At 45.4% G+C, this 26809-nt stretch overlaps 1 protein-coding gene across 5 annotated transcripts in view; it reads right to left on the bottom strand.

Moving 5' to 3' along the window:
• Nucleotides 1–26809, bottom strand: part of LOC137375294 (inactive N-acetylated-alpha-linked acidic dipeptidase-like protein 2) — a 1073632-nt gene that overhangs the window by 25978 nt on the left and 1020845 nt on the right. For all 5 annotated transcript variants that reach the window (XM_068042232.1, XM_068042235.1, XM_068042233.1 and 2 more), the window contains 2 exons: nt 12425–12518; nt 11745–11943 (listed from right to left, as the gene is read on the bottom strand). In XM_068042232.1, coding sequence (XP_067898333.1) covers nt 11745–11943; nt 12425–12518 — 293 coding nt within the window. The remainder of the gene's footprint in view (nt 1–11744; nt 11944–12424; nt 12519–26809) is intronic.

Raw genomic sequence — 26809 nt, 5'->3', positions numbered from 1 at the left:
ACCAAGTCCTGTTCACCTATCACCCCTGTGCTCACTAAGTGACATTGGCTCCCAGTCAAACAATGTTTTGATTTAAAAATGCAATCCTTCTCATCAAATCCCTCCATGGCCTTGCATCTCCCTATTTCTGTAATCTCTTCAGCCCCACAACCCTCTGACATACTGTGCTCCTCTAATTCTGGCCTTTTGTGCATCCCTGATTTTAATCGCTTTACCATTTGTGGCTGCGCCTTCAATTGCCTAGGCCCCAAGCTCTGGGATACCGTCCCTACACCACTCCACCTCACTTTCCTCCTTTAAGACATTCCTTAAGATCTACCTCTTTGAACAAACTTTTGGTCAGTTGAACTAATATCTCTTTTTGTGGCTTGGTGTCATACTTTGTTTTATAATGCTCCTGTGAAACGCCTTGGGATGTTTTATTACATTAAAGGTGCTATATAATTATAAATTGTTGCATTGAGGTAGAGAATTCCAAATATTCACAACCCTTTGAGTGAAGAGATTTCTCCTCATCTCAGTCCAAAATGGCTGATGCCTTATTCAAGACTTAGACTCCTATTTCTAGACTCCCCACGCAGGGAAAACATCCTCCCAACATCTATCTTGTCAATTCCCTGATGAATTTAACTATTTCAATTCGATTAACTCTCATTCTTCTAAATTCTAGGGAATATAGACCTAGTCTACTCAAGCTCTCCTTATCGGACAATCCTATAATCCCAGAAATCAGTCGATTGAACTTTTGTTGCACTCCCTCCTTCCTTAGGTAAAGAGACCTAAATTGTACACAGTTCTCCATAGACAGTCTCACCAAAGCCTTATATAATTGTAGTAAGACTTCTTTATTCTTATACTCCAATCCCTTTGTAATAAAAACTAACATACCACTTGCTTAACTAATTGCTTCTTGTAACTGCATGTTAACTTTATGATTTGTGCACAACAGCACCTCGGTCCCTCCAAATACCAACATTTCCCAGTCTCTCGCCATTTAAAAAGAGTGGTATCAAGTGAGCCCAGCTGACATTTTACAAAGAACAGTTGGAAATGCATTCAGTAATGCTCAGTAGGGTAGACTCAAAGAATAAACTTAAAAGTAAAAGTTGCTCAACAGTCCCAGAGCTAGTTAGTTGTGCATTGATGATTTAATATTGAATCAGGTTCCTTTGCAAGGTACACACAGGATCATTATCACTGCTTTTATATTGCCGCTTGTTTAGGTTGGATTCTGAGAAATCCACGAATAGATTTTATACGAAAAATCCAGCTTCCAAATAAGGAATGAGAAAAGGGAGTGGCAGTATTGATTAAAACACTGGAGAGGGATGATGTAAGTTTTTAAAATTTGTTTATGAGAATTTGGAATTGCTGGCTAGGCCTGCACTTATTGCCTATCGCCTAATTGCCTTTGAGAAGGTGCTGGTGAGCTGGCTTCTTGAACTCCTGCAGTCCTTGCAGTGTAGGTACACCCACAGTACTGTTAGGAAGGGAGTTCCAGGATTTTGATCCAGCGACAGTGAAGGAACGGCGATATAGTTCCAAGTCAGGATGATGTGTGGCTTGGAGGGGAACTTGCAGGTGCTGGTGTGCCCATGCATTTGCTGCCCTTGTCCTTCTAGGTGGTAGAGGTCACAGGTTTGGAAGGTGCTATCTAAGGAGCCTTGGTGTGTTGCTGCAATGCATCTTGTAGATGGTACACACTGCTGCCACTGTGCGTCAATGGTGGAGGGAGTGAATGTTGAAGGTTGTGGATGGGGTGTCAATCAAGCGGGCTACTTTGTCCTGAATGGTGTCGAGCTCCTTGAGTGTTGTTGGAGTTGCGCCCATCCAGGCAAGTGGAGAATATTCTATCACAGTCCTGACTTGTACCTTGTAGATGGTGGACAGGCATTGTGGAGACAGGAGGTGAGGTACTTGCCACAGAATTCCCAGCCTCAGACCTGCTCTTGTAGCCACAGCATTGTAGCTGGTCCAGTTCAGTTTCTGGACAATGGTGACCCCTAGGATGTTGATAGTGGGGGATTCAGTGATGGTAATGCCATTGAATGTCATGGCTAGATTCTCTCTTGTTTGAGATGGTCATTGCCTGGCACTTGTGTGGCATGAATGTTAGTTACCACTTATCAACCCAAGCCTAGATGTTGTCCAGGTCTTGCTGCATATGGACGTGGGCTGCTTCAGTATCTGAGTCATCGCGAATGGTGCTGAACATTGTGCAATCATCAGCGAACATCCCCACTTCTGACCTTATGATGGAGGGAAGGTCATTGATGAAGCAGCTGAATGTGGTTGGGCCTAGGACACTACCCCCTGAGGAACTCCTGCTGTGATGTCCTGGGACTGAGATGATTGACCTCCAACAACCACAACCATCTTCCTTTGTGATGGGTATGACTCCAAACAGTGGAGAGTATTCCTCCTGATTCCCATTGACTCCAGTTTTGCTGGGACTCCTTGATGCCATACTTGATCAAATGCTGCCTTGATGTCAAGGGCAATCACTCTCACTGCACCTCTGGTGTTCAACTCTTCTATCCATGTTTGGACCAAGACTGTAATGAGGTCAGGAGCTGAGTGGCCCTGGTGGAACCCAAACTGAGCGCCAGTGAGCAGGTTATTGCTGAGCAGGTGCCACTTGATAGCACGTCGACAACCCCTTCCATTACTTTGCTGATGATTGAGAGTAGACTGATAGGGCGGTAATTGGCTGGGTTGGATTTGTCCTGCTTTTCGTGCACAGGACATGCCTGGGCAATTTTCCACATTGCTGGGTAGATGCCAGTGAGGGGCCATAGGCAGAACTTATTTGGTCAGAATAAAGGAACAATGGAGCACACGGGAAGGTAAGAAGTGAAATTGGGACAAATTACAGAAGATGCATAAACTACACAGTAGTGATAACTGGGGGTCATCAATTATTTTAATATATACTGGGATAGTAACACAGTAAAGGGCAAAGTGTCGAAAGTATTCCTGAAATGTGTGTTTCCAGCCCAATGAGGAAGAAAGCAGTGCTTGATCTAGTCCTGGGACATGAAGTAAGGCATGTTTGAGTGGGAGAGTGTTTGGGGAACAGTGGTCATATCAATAGTTATGGAAAAGGATAAAACACAATCAAGTGTGAAAATTCTTAACTGCAAGACGGCTAAATTCGGTGAGTTGAAAAGGCATCAGGCCCAGTGGGATTACAATCAAAAATTAGTCATTAAAACAGTAATTGAGTAACAGGAGGCTTTCAAAGAGGAGCTGGTTTGGGTATAAAGTAGATACATTATCATAAGGGGGAAGGAGGGGCATTCAAAGCTAATGGTCCCCAGATAACTAAAGATGTAGAAGTTAAAATGAGAGACAGAGACACTAATGACAAATATAAGATTCATAATACAGTAGAGAACCAAGGTGAATATAGAAAGTGCATAGGAGATCTAAAAACGTTTTTTTTTAATATTTGTTCACGGGATGTGGGCATCACTGGCAAGGCCAGCATTTAGTGCCCATCTCTAACTGCCCTTGAGAAGCTGCCTTCCAGAATCACTGCATTCCTTGTGGTGAAGGTATTCCCATAGTATATTTCTCATAGTGGTTTGGTATAATTGAGTGGCTTGCTAGGCCATTTCTAAGAGCAATTATGAGTCAACCACATTGCTGTGAGTCTGGAGTGTTAATCTGTTAATTGTGTGTCAATGGTTTGATTTTACAAAGTAATTCATGACAACGCTACTTCATCGCACACGTCATCAGGATGCGCCGCGGTGCGCACATGCGCAGACGGTCTCATGCCCCCTGCGCATGCGCTGCGGTCCGGCTTACCAGGATCGCTTTGCGCATGCGCAGACGACGCGGTACGCACATGCGCACGCAGTCTCCTCATCTCTGCGCATGCGCTGCGGTCCGTTCTGCCGGTACCGCTGTGCGCATGCGCAGATGACGTCAACGCGTTATTTCGTCTTCCTCGCCGACGCGCCAGTTTGGCCTCTGCGCATGCGTCAAAGCTTCGGCGCGACTTTTTGAAAGTGGAAGGAGGAGAGATTTCGTCGGGCATTTTCTCGCATTTTATCTGAATTATTTATTCGTTTAGGAGACTTGCTTCATTTTTATTTGACACAGGCGATTGTTCCAAGGTAAGTTGCTCTGCCTTTGCAAGTTGCTCTGAAAACATTTCCATTGTCTGGGCCACCGCATGTTCTCCAGTCCCTGTTGCGAGTTGCTCTGAAAACATTTCCATTGTCTGGGCCACCGCATGTTCTCCAGTCCCTGTTGTGAGTTGCTCTGAAAACATTTCCATTGTCTGGGCCACCGCATGTAGCAGGATGAAGGCACAGTGACTGTGATTTCTGGCGCCAAACAGTACACACTGCAGATACATGATGGCCAGGCTACCTGCAGCTGCATCTTCTCCATTCAGACTTTGTTGCCCTGCAAACATGCTGTTGTTGTGCAGAGGCATCTGGGTCTGCATTTGGACAGGCTCGCCCCCAATTGTCGCTGGCGTGCATCTCAGACACCAACGACGACAGGCATGGCTGCTGCCATTGTGATTACAGAGGAACAGCCAAGGCCCCTCAGCCACAATGAAAAATACCGCTTGCTTTCAGATCAATTGTACCAGCTACAACAGGCCGTTCTGCAGAGTGGAACGGCAGCATTCATGAGGAGACTGGACTGGCTGCGGCAACAGACTCTCCGCTGGCAGCAAGGACTGGCTGATGAGATGGAGCCATTTACTATGCCCAACAATTGCCCGGAAGCACCTTCGGATGGAGGTGGCCGCGCGCTGGACATCAGTCACGTGTCACAAACCCTGGATCCTGAGCGTCTCACCCCCTGGCCTAATGATCTGATGGACCATACATATGCCTGCCTGTTCAAATCTCCACTTCCCCTACCTGCGGTACCCTCTCCTTGCTGCTCAGTTACACAGTCACCTGCTCCTACACCCATCAGGGCAGTGCACATGGACACACAGTTACCTGCTCCTACACCCATCAGAGCAGTGCTCATGGGCACACAGTTACCTGCTCCTACACCCATCAGGGCAGTGCACATGGACACACAGTTACCTGCTCCTACACCCATCAGGGCAGTGCACATGGACACACAGTTACCTGCTCCTACACCCATCAGGGCAGTGCTCATGGGCACACAGTTACCTGCTCCTACACCCATCAGGGCAGTGCACATGGACACACAGTTACCTGCTCCTACACCCATCAGGGCAGTGCACATGGACACACAGTTACCTGCTCCTACACCCATCAGGGCAGTGCACATGGACACACAGTTACCTGCTCCTACACCCATCAGGGCAGTGTTCATGGGCACACAGTTACCTGCTCCTACACCCATCAGGGCAGTGCACATGGACACACAGTTACCTGCTCCTACACCCATCAGGGCAGTGCACATGGACACACAGTTACCTGCTCCTACACCCATCAGGGCAGTGCTCATGGACACACAGCCACCTGTTTCCCCATCCGACGTTGAAACAACCATGCAGAGCCTTGTGAGACTCCGCAATTGCCAGTTGCTGCCTGTCAAGCAGAGAGGGCGTCCAAAGGGGTCAAGCACTTGGGGAACATTCAGCAAGAAGAGACTGAGCACTAAAAGAAACAAGCATGCCATGTCCAGTGGTAGCAGAAATGTGAATGCTCTTGCTGTGAACACAACTGGGGATAGTAGTAGGCAGGATTAAATGGGAATGGATGGAAAGACGCACGAGTAACATAACCACTGGCAGAGAACTGCTGGGCTAAATGGCCAGCTTTATGTTCATAGCCCAAAAGAAATGTGCTTCTTTTCCAGCACCCTCACATCATTCATGTTTTCCCTGAGAGCAGCATTGAACCATCACGAGATAGGGGCAGTAACATCATCCTGCCTCCTACAGCTGAGGTGGGTACTAAGTGATTCATTGGCGGTGTTATCAGTACATGCCTTTACCGCAGAACACAAAGCATTCTCAACAGTAATTTCATTGGAGGGAGGGAAGCTCTGACACTGATGTTCTTTCCTTATTTTCTTTCATGTAAAACGTGCCCTTGAGAAAACAATCCTTGACACTTAAGGACGGCATTCAAGCAAAGGAGGCAGTGCAGGAGAGGACGCAAGGATGTGCTGATTCCTGCATCTGAGGTGGGTAATAAGTGCTTCATTGGCGACGTTATCAATTGGTGCCTTCACTGCAGAACTTAAAAAGATGTGCACAACAGTAATTTCAGTGGATGGAGGGAGGCAAGCTCTGACTCTGATTTGCTTTATTTCTTTTCATGTAAAACATGCCGTCGAGAAAACAATCCTTGAGACTTAAGGTCAGCATTCAAGCAACGAAGGCAACTAGATCATGCTGCGGAGCTCATCACGATGTGGAAAGGAACATTGCATTTATGGATGAATTGGGAATGCACATTGGGATGCGCTTGGGGAACATTCACCAAGAATAGACTGAGCTCAGACTCTTGTGACTTTGCCTTCTTCACATGGACAATACAGTAGTGGAATAGAGAGTCAAGCGTTTATTCACCACAAGGCTCTCCAGGAATAATCTCTTTAGCTGTGCATAGCAGAGACTCGGCCTGTCTGTCTAACAGGAATGCTGGACACAACACTCATGTATCCATGCACAGCAGTTCCTCGGATGTTTAATGAATTTAATAAAACTTCTCAATAATTAAAACCAGAATTGTTGAGGTTTTGTTTTGCATGCTATTTCCCCGACTTTGCAACTGCACTTCAGATATTCAACTATGGTGGGGGGGTAGAGGGAGGGGTGGGTGAAGAGTGCGGGGAGGGGTGGGGAGAGGGAGCATGCAAAATGCAGGGACCAAACAGTTGCAATGCCTGAAGTACTGTGGCGAAGTAGAGAAAGCAACTGGATTGGGCATCCGCAGCTGGAGGGAACGGCTGAATGGATAGGGCCGGAAGCGAGAGGCCGTAGAGAGCCGCGGGGAGCGAGCGTGCGAAGACCTTGGTGTCACCGGGTCCAGGGACTGGCCAGTAAGTCTTTTGCTGTTGTGTTTAAGGCGCATGCACAGAAAAAGGCACTCCTCTTCCGTTCCGCTGCTCCCCCCCCCCACTCTCTCCCCTTCCTCCCTCTCCCCCCAGCTCTCTCCCTCCCCCCTTCCTTACCCCTCCCTCTCCCTCTTTCTCCCCCTCTCCCTCTTTCTCCCCCTCTCTCCCTCTTTCCCTCCCCCTCTTTCCCTCCCTCTCCCTCTTTCTCCCCCCCTCCCTCTGCCTCCCCCACCTCGCCCCCCGGCACCGCTACCGCTGGTCTCCCCGCGCTGCTCTCCCCGGCCCCCTCGCTGCTCTCCCCGGCCCCCGCGCTGCTGTCCCCGGCCCCCGCGCTGCTCTCCCCGGCCCCCGCGCTGCTCTCCCCGGCCCCCGCGCTGCTCTCCCCGGCCCCCGCGCTGCTCTCCCCGGCCCGCTCCACTCTCTCACTCCGGCCATTGTATTCTGCCACGTGTTTGTCAGGTTTCATCTCTGTGATTCTTTGAGCAGCGCCATCTTTAGTCCTGGCAGCTGCTGCAGTCGCAAGCTGTGACGTTTTCGTGGCACATGCTGTATTTGCGCATGTGCCAAAACAACGCCACCTACCGATCGCGTTGTCAACAATTGCGGCCTTGATTATATGCAGGTTGCAGGTGAAGGGTGTTAATTGGGGTCTTAGTTGAGCACTTGTAAGCAGACACTCAGTGAGACTGGTGGAGGTTTTGAGTGAGGAGTTACATTTTTATAATCCTTGTATTATGCGCAATAAATGTGACACTGAGTAAATATAGGCTCCAACATTATCCTTCCATAACAAGCTCTCTGGAGTTTATCATGGAGTCACATAGACTACATTGGGTAAGGACAGCAGATTTCCTTTACTAAAGGATATTACTGAACCAGGTGGGTTTTTACAACAATCCAGTAGTTATATGGTCACCATAACTGATACTAGCTTTTTACTCCAGAATTTGTCATGATGGGATTTGAACTCGTGTCTCCAGATCATTAGTCCAAGCCTTGGGATTACTAGTCCAGTAACATAATCGCCACACTGCACTGCCCAATAAAGGAGCAAAGCGAGAGTAGGAGAACAAATGTGCAGCAAAAAAAAGGAATCCAGAAGTCATAGAGAGATACAGCACTGAAACAGGTCCTTTGGCCCACCAAGTTTGTGCTGACCAACAACCACCCATTTATGCTAATCCTACATTAACCCCATATTCCCTACCACATCCCCACCTTCCCAACTACACTAGGGGCAATTTACAATGGTCAATTTACCTATCAACCTGCAAGTCTTTGGCTGTGGGAGGAAACTGGAGCATCTGGCGGAAACCCACGTGGTCACAGGGAGAACTTGCAAACTCCGCACAGACAGTATCCAGAACTGAACCCGGGTTGCTGGAGCTGTGAGGCTGTGGTGCTAACCGCTGCACCACTGTGCCGCCCAGTTATTTATAAACTGATAAACACTATAAAAGGGTGGTCAATGGAAGAGTGGAGCTGATTGAGGATCAAAAAGGAAATATTCTTTTGGAGACAGAGGCATGGCTGAGGTACTAATTGAATACTTTGCATCAGTCTTTACTAGAGAAGAGAATGCTGCCAACGTAGCAGTAAAGGAAGAGGCAGTAGTGATGTTCAATAGGATAAAAGTAGTAAATAAGGATGTATTTAAAAAGTTGGCAGTCCTCAAAATAGAAAAGTCACCCAGTCTGGGTGAAATGCAGGGGTGTAAGGTTGGAAATGGCAGCCACTCTGATCACAATCTTCCAATCCTCCTTGGATATGGGAGTGGTGCCAGAAGACTGGAAGATTGCAAATGTTAAACTCCCGTTCAAAAAGGCAAGAAAGATAAACCCAGCAACCACAGGCCAGACAGCCGAACATCAAGTGGTGAGAAACTTTTAAAGACAAAATTAATGGGCATTTGGAAAAATATGGTCTAATAAATGAAAGTCAGCATTGATTTGTTAAAGGTAAATTGTATTTGTCTAACATGAGTTCTTTGATAAAGTCATGGAGAGGGTTGATGAGGGTAGTGTGGTTGATATTGTGTTCATGGACTTTCAAAAGGCATTTGACAAAGTACCACATCATAGCAAAAAAGCTCAAGAGATTCAAGGGTCAATAGCAGCATAGATACAAAATTGGCTAAGGGCCAGAAAGCAGATAATAATGGTATACAATTGTTTTTTAGACTGGAAAGAGGTATGCAGTGACATGAAGTGTGAACTGATACATTTTGGTAGGAAGCACGAGGAGAGGCAATATGAACTAAATAATGCAATTTTAAAGGGGATTCAGGAACAGAGAGACCAAGGTCTATGTACACAGATCTTTGAAGGCAGGAGGACAAGTTGAGAAGCATATGGGATCCTTGGCTTTATTAATAGAGGCACAGAGTACAAAAGCAAGGTTATGCTAAACTTTTCTAAAACACTGGTTAGGCCTCAGCTGGCATATTCTCAATTCTGGGCACCATACATTAGGAAGTATGTCAAGGCTTTAGAGAGGGTGCAGAAGAACTTTACTAGAATGGTACCAGGGATGAAGGACTTCAGTTATGTGGAGTGATTGGATAAGCTGGGATTGTTCTCCTCAGAACTGAGAAGGTTAAGATGAGACCAAATAAAGGTGTTCAAAATCATGAAGGGTTTTGATCGGGTAAAGAAGGAGAAAGTGTGTCCAGTGGCAAACGAGTCAGTAAGCAGAGGACACAGATTTAAGGTGACTGGCAAAAGAAACAGAGGCAACATGAGGAAACACATTTTACACAGCGAAGTTGTTGTGATCTAGAGTGCACTGCCTGAAAGAGTGGTGGAAGCAGATTCAACATTAACATTAATGGAATTGGATAAATACTTAAAGGGAAAAATAATTACAGTACTATGTGGAAAGAGCAGGAGAGTGGGACTAATTGGACAGCTCTACCAAAGAGCCACCACAGGCATAATTGCCCGAAGGGACTCCTTTTGTATTGTATCATTCTATCTTTCCATATCCCAGCAGCTGAATCATGGGGTCATGAAAAACTGGGTCTACAGTTTTACTGCTAGAATAGGGAAAAGGATTTAGTGGTGTAAAATGTCAAACTTCTAAAACATTCTCATTCTGCCTGTTACATAACTCTAAAATAAGAGGGGTTTTCTGTATCTCCATTGTCATGCACGGAAGGAGCCATGATGGAATAAATAATGAAATGGAAGCATTATGATATTAAAAAGTCAACTGCAAAACAAAATCACAAATACATGGACACTAATACACAGCCAAAATGGAGTAGTGGCCATGTGACCCCTCCTGTACTGGAAATCCACAAACTCACCTGCAAAGATGAGGCTTGTTAACCTTGTCTGAAATAGCTCTGGGGAGAACTCCTTTGAAACTAAAAGCAGCCATTCCATTATTAATGACTTTGATCAATAAGAATGGACTAAAAGAGGATGCTAGAGACAGTCTAACTCATAGTCAAACTAAGATGGATAAGGAGTGAAGCAGCAACATCATAACAGAATGATTCCCATTCCAACATCATAACAGAATGATTCCCATTCAAACATCAAACGATGGCCATGGTTATCATCCTGGCCCATTGTGTAGTTACAACAGGGGAGTGGGCCATGTGTCTTCTAACAGGAACTCCAATGTGATCAATTTTGACCTCAAAAAGGTAGCTCTCTGGAGAGAGAGAGCGAGAGAGAGAGAGGGGAGATCAAGTCAACATCACAGAAAGCCTGTGAGAAAGGTGCAGTGGAAAGAGAAGAACCCTGCAGATCAAGAACAGCTACCACAGTAGAGACATCATAAAGTGACTTTGAGACTAACTTCACCTGTGAATAATCAGGCCTGCAACTTTAAAAAAAAAGACTTTTCCTCCCGAGAAGACTCAATAATCTTCTGTAAACCACGAACACTTACCACACTTGGAACTTTAAACTACATTTTTTTTTATTCGTGCATGGGATGTGGGCATCGCTGGCTAAGCCAGAATTTATTGCCCATCCCTAATTGCCCTTGAGAAGGTGCTGGTGAGCTGTCTTCTTGAACTGCTGCAGTCCTTGCAGTGTAGGTACACCCACAGTGTTGTTAGGAAGGAAGTTCCAGGATTTTGACCCAGCTACAGTGAAGGAATGGTGATATAGCTCCAAGTCAGGATGGTGTGTGGCTTGGAGGGGAACTTGCAGGTGGTGGTGCTCTCATGCATTGGCTGCCCTTGTCCTTCTGGGTGCTACAGGTCATGGGTTTGGAAAGTGCTGTCTGAGGAGCCTTGGTGCATTGCTGCAATCCATCTTGTATCTCTTACCCTTGTCTCTCTATTTGTCTATTCTTGTGTATGCGTGGGTGAACGTGTATGTGAGTGACACTGCGATCATTTCGGGATTTAAAAAAAAATAGGTTTTCTCCTAGGGAAGAAAAAACTGTCATTTATCTGTTTATTTGAGCCCAATGACACACTCAGGGGCTAAAGCATCATTTTAACAAAACACAGTTATGACCAGTTGGGAGGTGAAGAGTGGGAACAACCCACGCCATTCACCACCTGTCCGTAACAGCATAATATTAAAAATAAAGCATTCTAGTTGAAGTATTAAATGTTTGAATTAAGCATTAGTCAAGTATACAAGCATTATGTGCCATTATTTACAATATTCGTCTTTCAAAATCAGCAATTGTACTTTGTCACATTCAGAGATTTGAAAACTCTGAATCATACATTCTGTAACAGATATATAGGGATGTTTCTGTACCTGTAATAGCCTGGTGGAGCCTGTTGGATGAGGAAGTTTTTCTCGAAGTTCTGTAGCACATCATTCAACATTCTCAGATGTGCAGGGTCTCGCTCTTTTGGATCATTAGCTGGACGCATTTCATCTGATTGAAAAAGTTGCGCAGTTTCCCTCAGTGCACTGGCTAATGCCAGCATTTGATCTGAAGCAACACTGTCATCTTTGCAAAGTAAAATATATAGTTAAGAATTGCACCAAAAGTAACAACCAATAGAATCACAGCCCAAAACATAAAACAAATACAATCTCTTATAACATTATAATTCTGACATGAGGGGCTGAATTTTGTTGGGTGGTGGGGGCCTTGATGACAGGCCCAAAACTGGGGGGCATTGCTGCGGGAGTGGCAATTGTTTATAAAAAAAAATTGTCACACTCACAAAAATATCTACACAGTATGAGCAGAGAGTATGCAAGAAAATATTCAGGATACATTTAGCAAAAAAAACTTGTTCATGCCAATAAATTCTAATGTCACACTTTGTGAAGTCAGGGCAATGGAAAATTGATAAACTGTAATTCAGGCCAATAAAAAAGGGTAAGGATGTGCAGCAATGTTAGCATTCTCTCTTCAAATTTAAATGAATAATAATATAGTCAATGCACTGTCAAGAGGCCATAAGCTTAGAAAGAAACACTACCTTTGAGTTGTTCTTGAACCTCCAGGGCTACATCCAGGACACTGAAAGGGAGAACTGGCTCATTGGCTATACGCAGAATCATTTCAGCTGTCAACTGCAATAAATAAATCAAATGGTATAGTACAGGGAAAGATCTTAGGGAAAAATCATTTTATTATGTGCAGTCATGGTAAAATATAAATATTTAGAATGGTATAAAATGCTGCCGAACTGTACATTATCCCTGCCATAATGAAAAGAAACAGAAAAAGGAGGGAGACCGGAGATCGGAGGCTGTGATAAAGGAGTTGGAACAGACGGGAGTTTGAAGGCTCTGATTAAAGTGCTGGGAATGAAATAAAACACAGGAGAAATCAAAAAAGTGATGTTAGAGTTTTTTAAAATTATTTTCTGGGATGTGGGCGTCGCTGGTAAGATTAGCATTTTTGATCATCCCTAATTGCCCTTGAGAAGGTGGTGGTGAGCTGCAGTGATGCCCTGGGGCTGAGATGATTTGCTTCCAACGCCACAACCATCTTCCTTTGTGCTAGGTATGACTCCAGCCAGTGGAGAGTTTTCCCCATGATTCCCATTGACTTCAGTTTTGCTAGGGCTCCTTGATGCGATACTCGGTCAAATGATGCCTTGATATCAAGTACAATCACTCTCACCTCACCTCTTGAGCTCAGCTCTTTTGTCCATGTTTGAACCAAGGCTGTAATGAGGTCAGGAGTTGAGTGGCCATGGTGGAACCCAAAACTGAGCATCGGTGAGCAGGTTACTACTGAGCAAGTGGTGCTTGATAGCACTGTCAACGACACCTTCCATCACTCTGCTGATGATTGAACATAGACTGAGTGACATCACATTCAACACAGAGGGAGCAGCAGCAAAACCCAAGGCTTTTAAGGCAAGTTATTATGTTAAGTATACTACCTTTTGTGGGCTTAGTATTTTTAACATCTGATCAATTATTTCAAGAATCGGACAGCCTAGAAGTAAGGGAACGTAAGCGTTAGGGAGAGAGGTAAATTGCTGTGAGCACAAGGATTGGTGAGCAGCTGGTGAGTGATTTTTTTTTCTGATAGTTCTCTAGAAAAAAAACTTACAACAGACTAAAGACTAGATATAAATTAGACTAAGATATGGCAGGGCAGGTTGTGTGTCTGGACTGCAAAAAAGTGGGAGTTTGTGAACAGTGAGACTGTCCCGAGTGAACACATCTGCAGTAGATGTCTCTTTCTCGAATCTCTCCAGCTCAGCCGTTGAGCTGGAGTGTGATAGGAGACACTCTGACACATAAGGGAGGGGGGGCACTACCTGGACAGTTTGCTCCAGGCTGTGACCACAGCTCGTAGAGAGATACAGGTTCAGAATGAGGTTGGTGCAACCAATAGTGTGCAGAGTAAGATAGGGAATGAGGAATCCAAAAACTGATCCTATCCAGTGGGTATAATGTGCTTGGTGGCTGTGAGGGTAAGGATAAAGACTGTTGGAAGGACAGCGAGAATGTGGAAGGTGGCACCTTGGAGGAGGAGGCTGTCTGAAGGAAGAAAGTGGGGAAGCCTAATGTGATAGTTGTAGGGGATTCATAAAATAAGGTCACAGATAGCATCCTTTTGTAAGCAGGATTGAGAATCCTGCATAGTTTGTTGCCTACCTAGTGCCAGGACTGGGCACATCTTGAACCAGCTCGAAAGGATATTGCAGAGGGAGAGGGAGGATCCAGTTGTTGTGGTTCATGTTGGGAGCAACAACATAGGAAAGGGCAGGCAAAAGGTCCTGTTTGGAAACTACCAGGAACTGGGAATTAAATTAAAGAACAGGACATCAAGGGTTATAATCGCTGCATTTATTACCCAAGCCTTGTGAAAATTATCACAGGGATATACAGATTAGTGAGGTGAATACATGGCTGAAGGAGGGATGTGGGAAAGAGGGATTCAATTTCATGGGACATTGGCACCAGTACTGGGAAAGGAGGAACTGTACAATTGGGACAGGCTCCACATGAACCGAGCTGGGACCAGGGTCAAGCTGAAAGGATAAATAGGGCGGTCATCAGGACTTTAAACCATTAAGTGGAGGGGAGGGCTCAGATGGAAAAGGTCGTATAGAAAATAGTTCAAAAACAAGCAGAGGGGAAGAGAGTAGAGTTACTGTCAGAAATTGTGCTTTAGGCACTGCAGGTAAAAGGAAAAGTAAAATATGTAAAGTAATGAAACCAGGAGAGAGAAATAGGTAATGTGTGGGTAAAACATTACAGCAGAAGGCCAGGTGAGGGTGTGTGGCCCAAATAAGCATTCTTTGTACAGACACACATAGTATAAGGAACAATTTGAATTAACTGCAGGCGCAAATTCAGCTTGGAGGGTGTAACATGGAAGTCATTATGGAGACATGGCTGCAAACCGGTCAGGACTGGGAACTAAATATACCAGGTTATAAGGTCTACAGGAAAGATAGGGAAAATAGTAGAGGGGTGGAGTAACCTTAATGATTAAGGATGAAATCACGTCGATGATAAGAGGTAAGCAGGCAGTGGAGACATTATGGAGAGAATTATGAAATAGAAAAGGATTTAAGACTGTAGCGGGAGCTGTGTATAGGCCCCTTGGTAGTACCCTTGAAGTGGTAGCTTGTATAAATGCTGAAATTACACAAGCATGTAGTAAAGGCAGAGTGGTTTTAATGGGGGATTTTTAACTTTCATATGGATTGGAATAAGCAGACCAGCACATGTCAGCAAGGTAGTGAATTTCTTGAGTGTGTGTGGGATAGTTTTCTGAAACAATGGGCTGAATTTTTAATCAGGGGATTGGGAACCAGACATGGGGAATAGTTCTGCATGCTTTAGACATGCCCATCGCAATTTTCAAAACTTCAGTCAAGTAAGATTAGGTTGCAGGCTTGCCATCTAATCAGGGATGACGGGTGGGCTTCTGACGCTGGAGAGTGAATGGGAGGGCCTCCACCATTCAAAGATCGTCAACCACACCAGCTGAGGTAGGAGCCACTGATGTGAGGATGCAGACAGCAAGGGCCAAGGGCAGGTAAGTTAATTTTATTTTTTAACATGCCACAGCTGTCTGGCCATGATCCTGGACGGGCAACAATCTCCCATTTAAAGGTCCCTTAATCATATCTAATTAACCTAAATTGGCTGCTCGCTGTTTTCTGGCGGGAAGCCAATCTGACCCCAAGCTGGCCTCTTCCAAAATGGTTCCGGGTCGAGATCATGGCAGGGAACCGGCACAGAGGCCAGCGATGCCAAATAGCCTCCGATCCAGACTCCGAACGGATTTAAAAATCCAGCCCCACATGTCTCGAACCAACAATGGGGGAGGTCATATCAGATTTAGTAATGAGCAATGAGTCAGATTTATTTAACAGCGTGTTAAAATTTATCTAATAATCACAATATGGTCGAGTTCAACGTAGTGTTTGAAAGGGAGAGATGCTAAACAGCTACTAAGAGTCCAGATTTAGGTGAGGAAGACTTCAATGGGATGAGACAGAGACTGTCCACAGTAAACAGGGCAAATCTGTTAATGGGTAAAACGACAGAAGTTCGGATGGGAGGTGTTCAATAAAGAATTTGTGATACAGAACCAGTTTATATCCCTAAATGACAAGAGTTCTATTTGCCAAAAAAGAAAGCCATGGACAACTAAAGAGGTAAGAGACTACATGAAACTTGGAAAACAATTGCAAAAAATAGCACAGATCCTGACAAAGCAGATAGTAAGAGCTACAAAAAGGGAGTATGAAAAGAAACTTGCAAGGGATATGAAAATTAACTGCCTTTTTTGTCTTTGCAGGAGAAATGGAAACATAGTGCCCGAGAGAGGGCCCAAGCGGTAGATGTGTCCCTTACCTGCACATCACACCAATGGAGGAGGGAGCGATGGAAATAGCCAGAGTCGCAGACCACAAGGAAGTTGGCAATGGGAAAATAGGCCCTCATGGTGGTGATGGCGATTACAGAGGGCAACACTCTGATTAAGGGGGTACATTGCGCTCCACTCTGTCCAGCAGCATACCAAACACTGATTTGGGAAGCTTCAACTCCAAAGCCAGCTCTCATGATCTCTTCTTATGTCTCCCACAGGTGCAGATGTCAACCCAAGGAGACTTTCTCACTCACCATCACTGGGCCAAGAAGACCAGCAAAGCTCTGAAGAAGCACCATAACACCTGACAAGTGCACCAACTACCAGCGCAGATACAGTAACCTTGGTGGGTCCTTGTGTGCATTTAGATAGGGTGGCACTGGGTGAGCAGCATAGCACTAGTGGGCAGGAGGAGGTGCCAGAGGCAGCTGTGGGTAGTTCTCCTCTGAGGAGGGAGGACAGACATAGCCCTGCTTCGCTGGCCACAGCTGCGGGTCTCAGGAGTCACTGGAAAGGGGGCTCTAACTAGACCAGCAGCAGCAGATGTACTCCTACATGTCAGAGTTCCCTGAGGCAGTGTGGAGTCATGGGCTGAGAATGGAAGAGTCCATCCAGCTCACGTGTGCCACACTGGCTCAGGGCTTTCAGTGCATGAGCTCATTCTTTGAGAGAGTGGCCAACCTCATGGACAGGCATACGTGGAAGCACTTGGAGTGCATGCAGGAACTGTGCACTGATGTACACAGGATGCATGCCACACCATGTACCTGGACCGGTCAGTGGCGCTGGTGGTGCAGAGATATTTAGAGGGATGCCAGTTGTGCACCAGCTGGTGCTCCACTCCAGCCATCCGTAGGAGTCACCGAGGAGGACGAGGGTGCTGCTCCTCACGGGGCACCTTCATTGTCTTCGGTCTTGTTGCCTCCTCAGAGGGAGCATCTGTGCAGCAGGGCCAAGTGATGGAGGCTATCCTGCAATGATTCAGGTGCAGCAGTCTCTGGAGATGTCCCCATGGGAACCTCCACAACGAGGACAACTGCCACGTGCACCTCAGCCACAAGCTGAGACAAGTGAGCAGGCTGCCTTAACCTCCTCTGATGTAACAAGGGGAGCACTGTGTAGAAGTGGCCGAGAGTGGAGGCCACCATGTTGTGCAGAGCACTGAGTGGGTGACTGGGGTGTCTTCTTGTAACTGTACACTGTTTTCCATTCTGAGTACGATTAAGTAAAGACACGTGAAACCAGGGGCTGCATTTTATGCCCACAAGAACACAAGAAATAGGAGCAGCAGTAGACCATATGACCCATCGAGCCTGTTCTGCCATTCAAAATGATCATGGCTGATCTTAGGATTCAACTCCACTTTCCTGCCCACTCAACATATCCCTTGATTCCCTGAGAGACTGAAAATCTGTCTATCCCAGCCTTAAATGTATTCAACAATGGAGCATCCACTACCCTCTGGGGTAGAGAATTCCAAAGATTCCCAACCCTCTTGAGCGAAGTAATTTCTCCTCATCTCAGTCCTAAATGATCGGCCCCTTATCCTTAGACAGTGCCCCTGTGTTTTAGATTCCCCGACCAGCAGAAATAATCAGTGTCCACCCTATCCAGCCCCTTTAAAATCTTGCATGTGTCCTCACCCCAGCTTACCTTTCCACCTACCTTTGTATCATCAGCAAACTTAAGATACATTACTCTCTGTCTCTTCATCGAAGTCATTAATATAGATTTTAAACAGCTGAGGCCCCAGCACTGATCCTTGCAGCACTCCACTATTTACTGCCCACCAACTTGAAAATGCCCTGTTTATGTCTACTCATTGCTTCCTGTATGTTAACCAATCATCTATCCATGCTAATATATTACCCGTAACGCCATGAGCCCTTATCTTTCCTTTTGTGTGGCACCTTATCAAATGCCTTTTAGAAATCCAGGTATACTACCTTTACTGGTTCCCCTTTATCTACCCTACTAGTTAAATCCTCAAAAAAACTCTAATAAATTTGTCAAACAGGATTTCCCTTTCGTAAATCGATGTTGACTTGTTTTAATCATACTGCGCTTTTCTAAGTGCATTGTTAAGACTTCCTTAATAATAAATTCCAGCATTTTCCCCAATGACTAATGTTAGGCTAACTGGCCTGTAGTTCCTTATTTTCTCTCCCTCCTTTCTTGAAAAGCAGTGCAACATATCCCAACTTCTAATCTGATGGGATCTCTCCCAAATCGAAGTAATTTTGGAAAATCATAGCCTGCGCATCCACTATCTCTGCAACTATATCTTTTATAACCCTAGGGTGTAGGCCATCAGGTCCTGGAGATCCGTCAGATTGTAGTCCCTTAAGTTTCTCCAATACTTTTTCTTTGCTGATAGGAATTCCCTTAATTTCTTCACTTTTTAGCTCCTAGGTTACTGTCTATTTCTGGTATGGAACTAGTGTTTTCTACTGTGAAGACAGACACAACATATTTGTTCAATGCCTCTGCCATTTCATCAGCCCCATGTTAATTTCTCCTTTCTCTGCTTTTATAGTACTGGCTAGTTTACTCTCGTATTCTAATTTTTCCTTTATCAACTTTTTGGTGGCCCTTTGCTCATTTCGAAAACACTCCCAATCCTCAGACTTGCTACTTTTTTTTTGCAACATTGTAAGGCTTTTCTTTTAATCTAATACTATCCTTAACTTCCTGAGTGAGCCACGGATGGGTCTTGCTTCCTGAGTTTTTGCTTTTCAAAGGAATGTGTTTTTGTTGAATGTTTTGAATTGTTTCTTTAAAGGTTTCCCACTGTTCATTTACATTCACTGTTCACCGGACTGGAAGTGGTGGCCACTGCTGGTACTGCAAGAGGCCAAGAACTCAGGCCCAGTGCTGGAGCTCAGATCCAAGGTAAGTGAGGCTGGGTTGCCGGGGACTGACTGGCAGGCCCTGGTGAGGGGTGGGTGAGGGGTGGGTGGGCATTTAGTGCAGAGGGAGGCTGATTCAGGGAGGTGCAAGTTTTCCCGGCAGGGGCCCTCCATGGGCCACAGATTGCCTTCCTCCAATGAGTTGTGTCCTTCCAGGGCCTCACTGTACTCAAGGTTCACAACTCTCTGGAGGGCCATGTTATGGAGAGTGCAGCAGATGATCAAAATGCAGGACGGTATTGCAGGGCGCCATCCAAGCACCGGAACTGCATCTTCAGAAGCTCGGTGGCCTGCTCCATGATTGTCCTAGTGGGTAGAGGGTTTTGGTTGTATCATCTCTGTGCTTTTGCCTGGAGCTCTCATAAAAGGGTGAGTAGCCATCTCTTCAAGGGATATCCCTTATCCCCTCAGATCCATCCATGGACTTAGGAGTTGAAGTGAAGAGCTGCAGCAGCCCGGACTGCCACAAGATGAAGGATGAAGTAGTCATGGCAGTTGCCAGGAAAATGAGCGCACACATGGAGGAAGCTCATATTGTGATCACAAACCACAGGACAAGTGACCTTGGCAGCCCTGCCCTTATGCCCCCACAATGCCAGAAGGGTGACCCACTCCCGCACTGCCCAAGCACTTAATGCTCACTCTCCCTGCCACCTGCACTGCGCGATGGCACATTTTTCCCAATGGCTGAGTCCCCCTCTGCGTCGTTCATCCTTTTTATGGGCCCAGCTAATTTCCTGGGCAGCCATGCCTGGTTCCCCACTGTGTACCTGCCTCCATTCACCTGGTCTACCCCAAACCTGATGTGCAGCCCGTACACCCCATGAATATCACAACATTCCCCATCAATGAGCTCTTTAACCATCTCAATTGGCTTTAATTATGGATCGGGGGGAATCAGAAGCCTGCCCTGGTGAACATGGTCGGTGCCAGAAACGGTGTCAGGAAACCGGCACATTGGCTGGTGCCAGCATTTTGGACCCCCACCTGCCTCCATTCCTGCTCCCGGCACTCCAGCCCTTGGTGCCTTGAATATGCTAAATAGGGGCATAACCCCCATTTTAAGACTTCATGCCCAGATTCAGCAGAAACTGGGCAGGGCATCTACTGTACATGTTCCACTCAGTTTGTCTGTGTCTACTGCGGGCTAACCAGCTAAGGCAGCTGATGAAATGGTGTCTTTTTTTTCCAAAACTTACATTAATGCTTCTCCTTGCTTCCTCCAGAAACTACCTGTGGTATAGCTGACTAACTGATTTTGCAAACCCCTCAGCCAGGGATCAGCATTGGGACACCTGATAGGCATCCACAGCTTCTCTGTTTTATGGAAATGGGGGCCAAGGCATAATTTGGAGTGAGTGAGTGCTGATCTATTTGGGTGCATCTTCCTCTTTGCCTCGGTTTCCAGCCCAAAACCAAGTTCTTAGCCAGAAAGAGCAGGCAAAGGCAATGCAATGGATGTTGTATACATGGATTTTCAGAATACATTCGATACGATGACACAAAAGAGACTTATTGCAAAGGTCAGAGCATGCTGAGTCAGGGGTCAAGTAGCAGAATGCATTGAAAGATGGTTACAAAACAGATAATAGAGAATAGGTGTCAAGGAAAATCTCTTGGGCTGTCAAAAAACAGGAAGTGGTATCCTGCAGGGATCCATACTGGAATCGCTACTTTGTATATACAAACAACGATTTCATTCAGAAATTGGAGGTATGGAGCTTGATTTTCAGGCCTTGCCAGGACTGGGATAGCAGGTGGGCAGGTGCTAAAAATGGCGCCACCAGCCTGCATGCCGGTTCCCTGGCTCCATTCCCTCTGCCCTGTGCCATTTTTGCAGAGGTGGAATGGGGGGCAGGGCGGGGTTTCACAGAGCTACCCGCCAGCACATCCAAGGTCCACTGAAGGCCGATTTAAGGCAGCAGACAGGGGAACCAGCACTCGAGGGAGGTCTACAGGCCCTCCCTGCCTGCCTGGTGAAGCAGGAGCCGCCGAAGGTGGCCCTGTAGAGCGGCCCACCACCCCATCCCTAACACAGTGGTGGCTTGGCTGCAAAAGGCATTTTTTAATTTAAATTTTTAAAAGTTGCAGAGCATCCTGAAGTTCAATTGGTCATTAGTTGGCTGCTCCGGGTAAAATCACAATGAGTGACTGTTTCCCACACAGTGCAGGTTTCTGACCCACATTTGAGTCTGATGGCAGGGTTTAGAAGCCCGCAGGGAAAATCCAGCCCATGGTGTCAAAATCTGCAGGTGATACCAAATTGGGGAGTATGGCTAATAATTGAGGAGGATATAAGTTGGTTAAAATGAATGGGAAAAGGGCAAATAAAATGTAATATCATGAATTGTGAGGTTATTCATTTTAACTGCTCACCTGCCCTGTTCCTGTGGATGGGTTGGGTAAGAATTAGGCATCCAGATGTCTTGATCAAATTATAACATTCTGTTACCAATGTAGGGAAAGAGACTCATCTCATACTGCTTGATGAAACAATATAGCCTTACTACAAGCTGAAATTTGTCATTTACTGTCAGAAGATGGCTCTTAAAGTGTTGATGTGAGAGCTATAACTATCATATAGCAGTTATAAACAGGAAGGCAACATAGAATTTTCAAACGGACCAGTTGTAAAACATATAAGTTATTTGGTGAAGGTTTTGCTGTACCTTCACTTAGATTATTACTAGGCCTCTACGAAATTCATGGTCAAATTATACAAATATCACAGTCATAGCACTTTACGAATCGTGAATTTCACAATTTCACGTATTTAAATGGTAAATTTCACAGTGTCACAACAAACCATGAAAATGATCGATTTAAAACAAAAAAAAAGACAAGGGAGGTTTCTAGTTTCAAATGCCATTTATTGTATACTCAAAAACGATTGTAAAAAGCTGCCTATAAACAGGTTACATTCTTTACTCACTGAAGTCAATGGTTGCCTGTGAGCATGGAACAACCTGCAACTGTCTCTTTCTTCATTCCCTGTCACTGCGCTGTGAACACCAGTTCCTATTTAGACAAAGCTCTCTCTGTCCACAGAGTTTGTTGGAATTGTCAGTCAGTGCCGTGCTAGCCTTACAAGGTGGGGGAATTCGACATTCCGCACAGTTCCAAAACTACAGCACAGGTAACGTTCAATCTGCTTCTTTGGCAATGCTTATAGAAGCAGGAATCTCCAACCTACAGTTCTTGTCAAAGCCAGGAATCACATCAAAAGAGTTTAAATCCACCATCAACAGGTGGTTTTGTGCAGGGTCAAATATACGCACAGCTTTCCGGAACACTGCAGAAGGTTATTAAAACTTCTAAGCTGCTATTTCTTCACCTCTTGGCTCTTCTCCGTAGCAGTAATATTGTTTAAACTTCTTTGCCATGCAATAAAACACATGTTGAACACAGGCATTTAATTCAGCGTCATCAGAGTGTTGCTCATTTGACTGTGCTTCAGCCCAGAACAGTACATCCATTCCTTTATTGTAAGCTTTGTAGATTCTGATGTGTTGAGATTCAAACCAAGTGATTAAATTCATCAGTCATGTAGCATTTTGGCAACAAACTGAACCTCCTCATTAAACTGAGCATCATTTAGAAGGGTTACATTGGGAGGGGGGGAAATTTTAAGCCCTCCCCCATGGTAGGTTTGCAGGTGGAGAGAGCATAAAATCGGTGGGGTGGGGGGGAAGTTTCCACCACCACCTCGACTCCGCCAAAACTTAGTCCGGGATGGTAAGGCCTGTGAATGGCCTTCCCACCCTGCCACCAACTGAAGCCCTTAAATGGGCAATGAACACCCAGTTAAGAGCCTCTTCCTGCCACAGCTGCAATTAACCATGCAGCGTGTGGCCCTGTCGCCGCACAGGAAGCATGGCAAGATAGACCATGCGGGCTGCTTCCCGGCCCTGGGGGGTGGGGGGGGGGTCCCTCATTAAAAGGCACTTAGCACCTGAATAAGGGACCTGGCATCTGAAAGGGGAGGAGCCTGCTGAGGGCCACTGCCCAGCCCTTGCTGCCAACCACCCTCCACCTTCCTTTCCACGACCCCACCCTCCGAGACTTCTCTCACCCTGACCTACCTGACACCTGGGTCCAGCGATGATCCTCAACCTCTGGTAGGTGCTCCTCCAGCAGCAGCCACTGCCTTCATGATGGCACTGCAGCTGTTGGCCTCTATTGGCCGGCAGCTCTCCAAGTTGGGACTTTTGGCGACAGGGTCCTTGATCCTGTGGAAGGCCCGCCGCAGTCCACTTAAGTGCCTGACTGGCACAAAATTCGGCGGGCCTTCCGGAGAAGAGGCAATGCAGGAATCTTGACGTAGTTTTTTTCCACACATCAAGACCACCGCCGCCAGAATAAAATTCCCCCAAAGTCTGTTAAAACCTGTGTTTTCGGTATAAGAGTGATAAAATGAGTAGTATCTCAAGTGAGCTGCATGATACTCTACGGCCCGAAACCAAGAATTCCAATGTATAATTATTGGCTCTGGGGGAAGGGCGATGTTTTGTTCCCCGATTTCAACTGCATTTACATTGTGTTGCCTGTATTGAAGCTAGGTCAGTGTTTGAAGACCTTTTTAATGTAGTGACCAGTTTGTCAATTTTACCAAACTCGCTTTTCCACAGCTCACTGACAAGAGAAATTATGTGCATTACATGTCATATGGACAGCATTAGGCATTAGACCTTGGAGCACAGATTTAAAAGATTTTGTCATGTAAGTTGCATTGTCACTAATGAAAGTAGACACTTTATTGAAATCTGCAACAGATTTTGAAACGGTTTTGATTTTCGCTTGAGAAACTGTGGTGTAATTAACAGCTACTAAGTGAACACAGTCTGCGAGCGCTATAGTTAGTTTTCCTGACTGTACATCTTCCACCTTACTATACATAAAATCAAACAAAACATGCAGCACATAGTTGTCTTGCTTTTCAGTGGACTTATCACAAATAATTGCAAAAGACTCGCATACATTAATCTGAGACTTCATTTCCTCACAATGTGTAGCAAAAACCTTCGGTAGGTAGTCCCGTTGTAGTTTATTTACACTTGGCAAGCAACCCCATTTTCCACATTATCCTGAATGAATATCCACAGCTTTGGGTGATCATGCTTTTCCAATGATATGCTGGCGCTTGCAAAAGCATCCACAAATTCCATCGTAACCAACTGACTATTTTCTGAGCTCTGTCAAATTTTTTTAAAAAGATTTTTTTTTTGTGTGTTCGTTTTCCAGCAGTGCAGTGTCGGATGCTCTCTTTCTGCTGCAATGGTTCACAGACTCTAAGTGGCGCTGAACTGTTGCCCATCGTGTATGATCCACAGAAACATTACAGCTTGTACAAAACAGTATTCCACCATCAGCATGCAGAATTTGGCCTCCAAACTCTTCCAATTGATGTGCTGCAGTAATGGTTGTCGCCATTTTTGATTTGCTCATTCTGACATTCTCACTTGTTTCCTAATATTTGAGATTACTTCTCTCAAAACTGCACCGGAAGCCCTCACTCATCTCCCAATCAGCGAGTTAAGCCTTCTGTCAATCATTAAAATGTACAAAGTTCGCAACATGCCCAGCAATAAGCGAATTGAGCCTTGTGTCAATCACTAAATCGCGAGATGTTTGCAATATGCCCAGCAATAAGCGAATTGAGCCTTGTGTCAATCACTAAAATGCGCGATATGCACAACATTCCCTGCAATCAGCGAACTGAGCCTTGTGTCAATCAGTAAATCGCGAGATGTTTGCAATATGCCCAGCAATCAGTGAGGTGAGTCTTGTTCAATGAATGAAACATGCAAAGTTTCCAAAATGGCTGCTTTCACAGCAGACCCAAGATTTCATGGTCCGTAACGTGTTTTTCATAGCCGTGGATTTAGTAGGGCCCTAATTATTACATCTGTGAAAATGATATGCTGAACTCCCTCACTTCACATACTGTGCGATTAGTTTTTGTTTTCATTGCCTGGATGGTAATCCAGCAGACTGGCCTGCCTGCCAATTATAGAACCTGATTCATTTTCATTCACTTAATTTCAATGGGTGATCCACTCTGGCAGATTACCACTCAGACAGTGAAGATGCCGATTTATCCCATGTCTTCTCCAGGACAGAGAGCAGTGTGTTTTCTGCTGTTAGCAGGATCTGATTTTTTTCATTTGATCATGTGGTAGTGGATTACTGGTGCCCATAAATCTATTTACTGTTGGGTAAGTTCCATTATCAGCACTTCCAAATTACATTATTTAAATTACAACTGTTAGTTGTTTGAAGTGGTAATACTCCTGGTTCTGTGCTACAACAGTTATTTGTGCTAAGTTGCCCCTGATACCATTTAGACCTAATTGCCATATTCCTGGCCATGACTGGAAACCAGATTTAAGTTCTTCAAAACATATATTGTTATTTTCCTTTGAGAATCATAAAGCCGGTTCCTGGGCTACAGCTGGGAATGTAAAATCTGGCCTTTCTTGTGTGAGGGGTAAACTGAAAGTGGGGAAATAACCAGCTCTCTGAAAAAGCCATGACGCCAATGCACAATAAAGTTGTTGATGGCAAGGGCCTTGTTTGCAAGTGCATGGTCATTCTCAAGAGGAATGCAGAGAGGGGTGGTGATTATTGACCTCTGACAGAGTCCAAGGTGGCAGCAGTGGGTGGAAAGAGCAGGATAGGAAGCATGTTAGTGAGATTAGTTCCCAGCATATATGCTGGGTGGGATGTCTGGCGAGAATGGGGGCTGGGACAGTTGGGAGTTGCTGCTCATAAAGATACAGCCCCTCAATAGGTTCTTTGGAGATTCCACAATAGGATAAAACGGTAGCATTGGGTTTACCCAAGGGCGATTCAAGCCTGGGATGGTGGTAGGAGAATAGAAAGCAATAGGGTTAGGTAGGTGGTGGGAGGTAATGTACCTGAGAGGGGAAAATGATAGGTGCCATGACTGGATAACAGAAAGGGGAGGAGACAGCCAAGAAAGGTCATGATAAGGAAAAAAGGTAAACAGAAGTACGAGGCTTGGGTCTGGTGTGACAGCCAACAAATTGTACAGAAGGAATTTAGATGACATGGGTAAGCCAAAGTGATATGTCCTGATTGTAAATAGGACAGGGAGGAGATGATATGTCAGAGTCCAAAGTTAATGCCAGAAGACCTAGGTCAGTTTGAATTTAACTCAGGCATGTGGAGTCAGCTTGGAGTATACACAATCCAATGTCCAGGCTCACAGGCAGTTGTTGAAGGGAAGTGAGTTCAACAGCTAATGAGGGGAATAGTAATCAATGAGTGCACTTCTGGTCATTTCTCCAGTCAACAATAGGGTTACCCCTATTTTGAATGTATTCCTGGAATTTTGCTCCCATTATACTTAATCATGTGACGGTTATAGCAACTGGCCTTTAAGACTCAACAAGGTCATGAGCAGAAAACATGGATGTAAAGAAGAACAAAGAACAAAGAAAATTACAGCACAGGAACAGGCCCTTCGGCCCTGCAAGCCTGCGCTGATCCAGATCCTCTATCTAAACCTGTCGCCTATTTTCTAAGGGTCTGTATCTCTTTGCTTCCTGCCCATTCATGTATCTGTCTAGATACATCTTAAA

This window comes from Heterodontus francisci, chromosome 11, assembly GCF_036365525.1.
Source record: "Heterodontus francisci isolate sHetFra1 chromosome 11, sHetFra1.hap1, whole genome shotgun sequence".
Taxonomy (NCBI): Eukaryota; Metazoa; Chordata; class Chondrichthyes; order Heterodontiformes; family Heterodontidae; genus Heterodontus; species Heterodontus francisci.
This window is presented reverse-complemented; position numbering and strand designations above follow the sequence as displayed.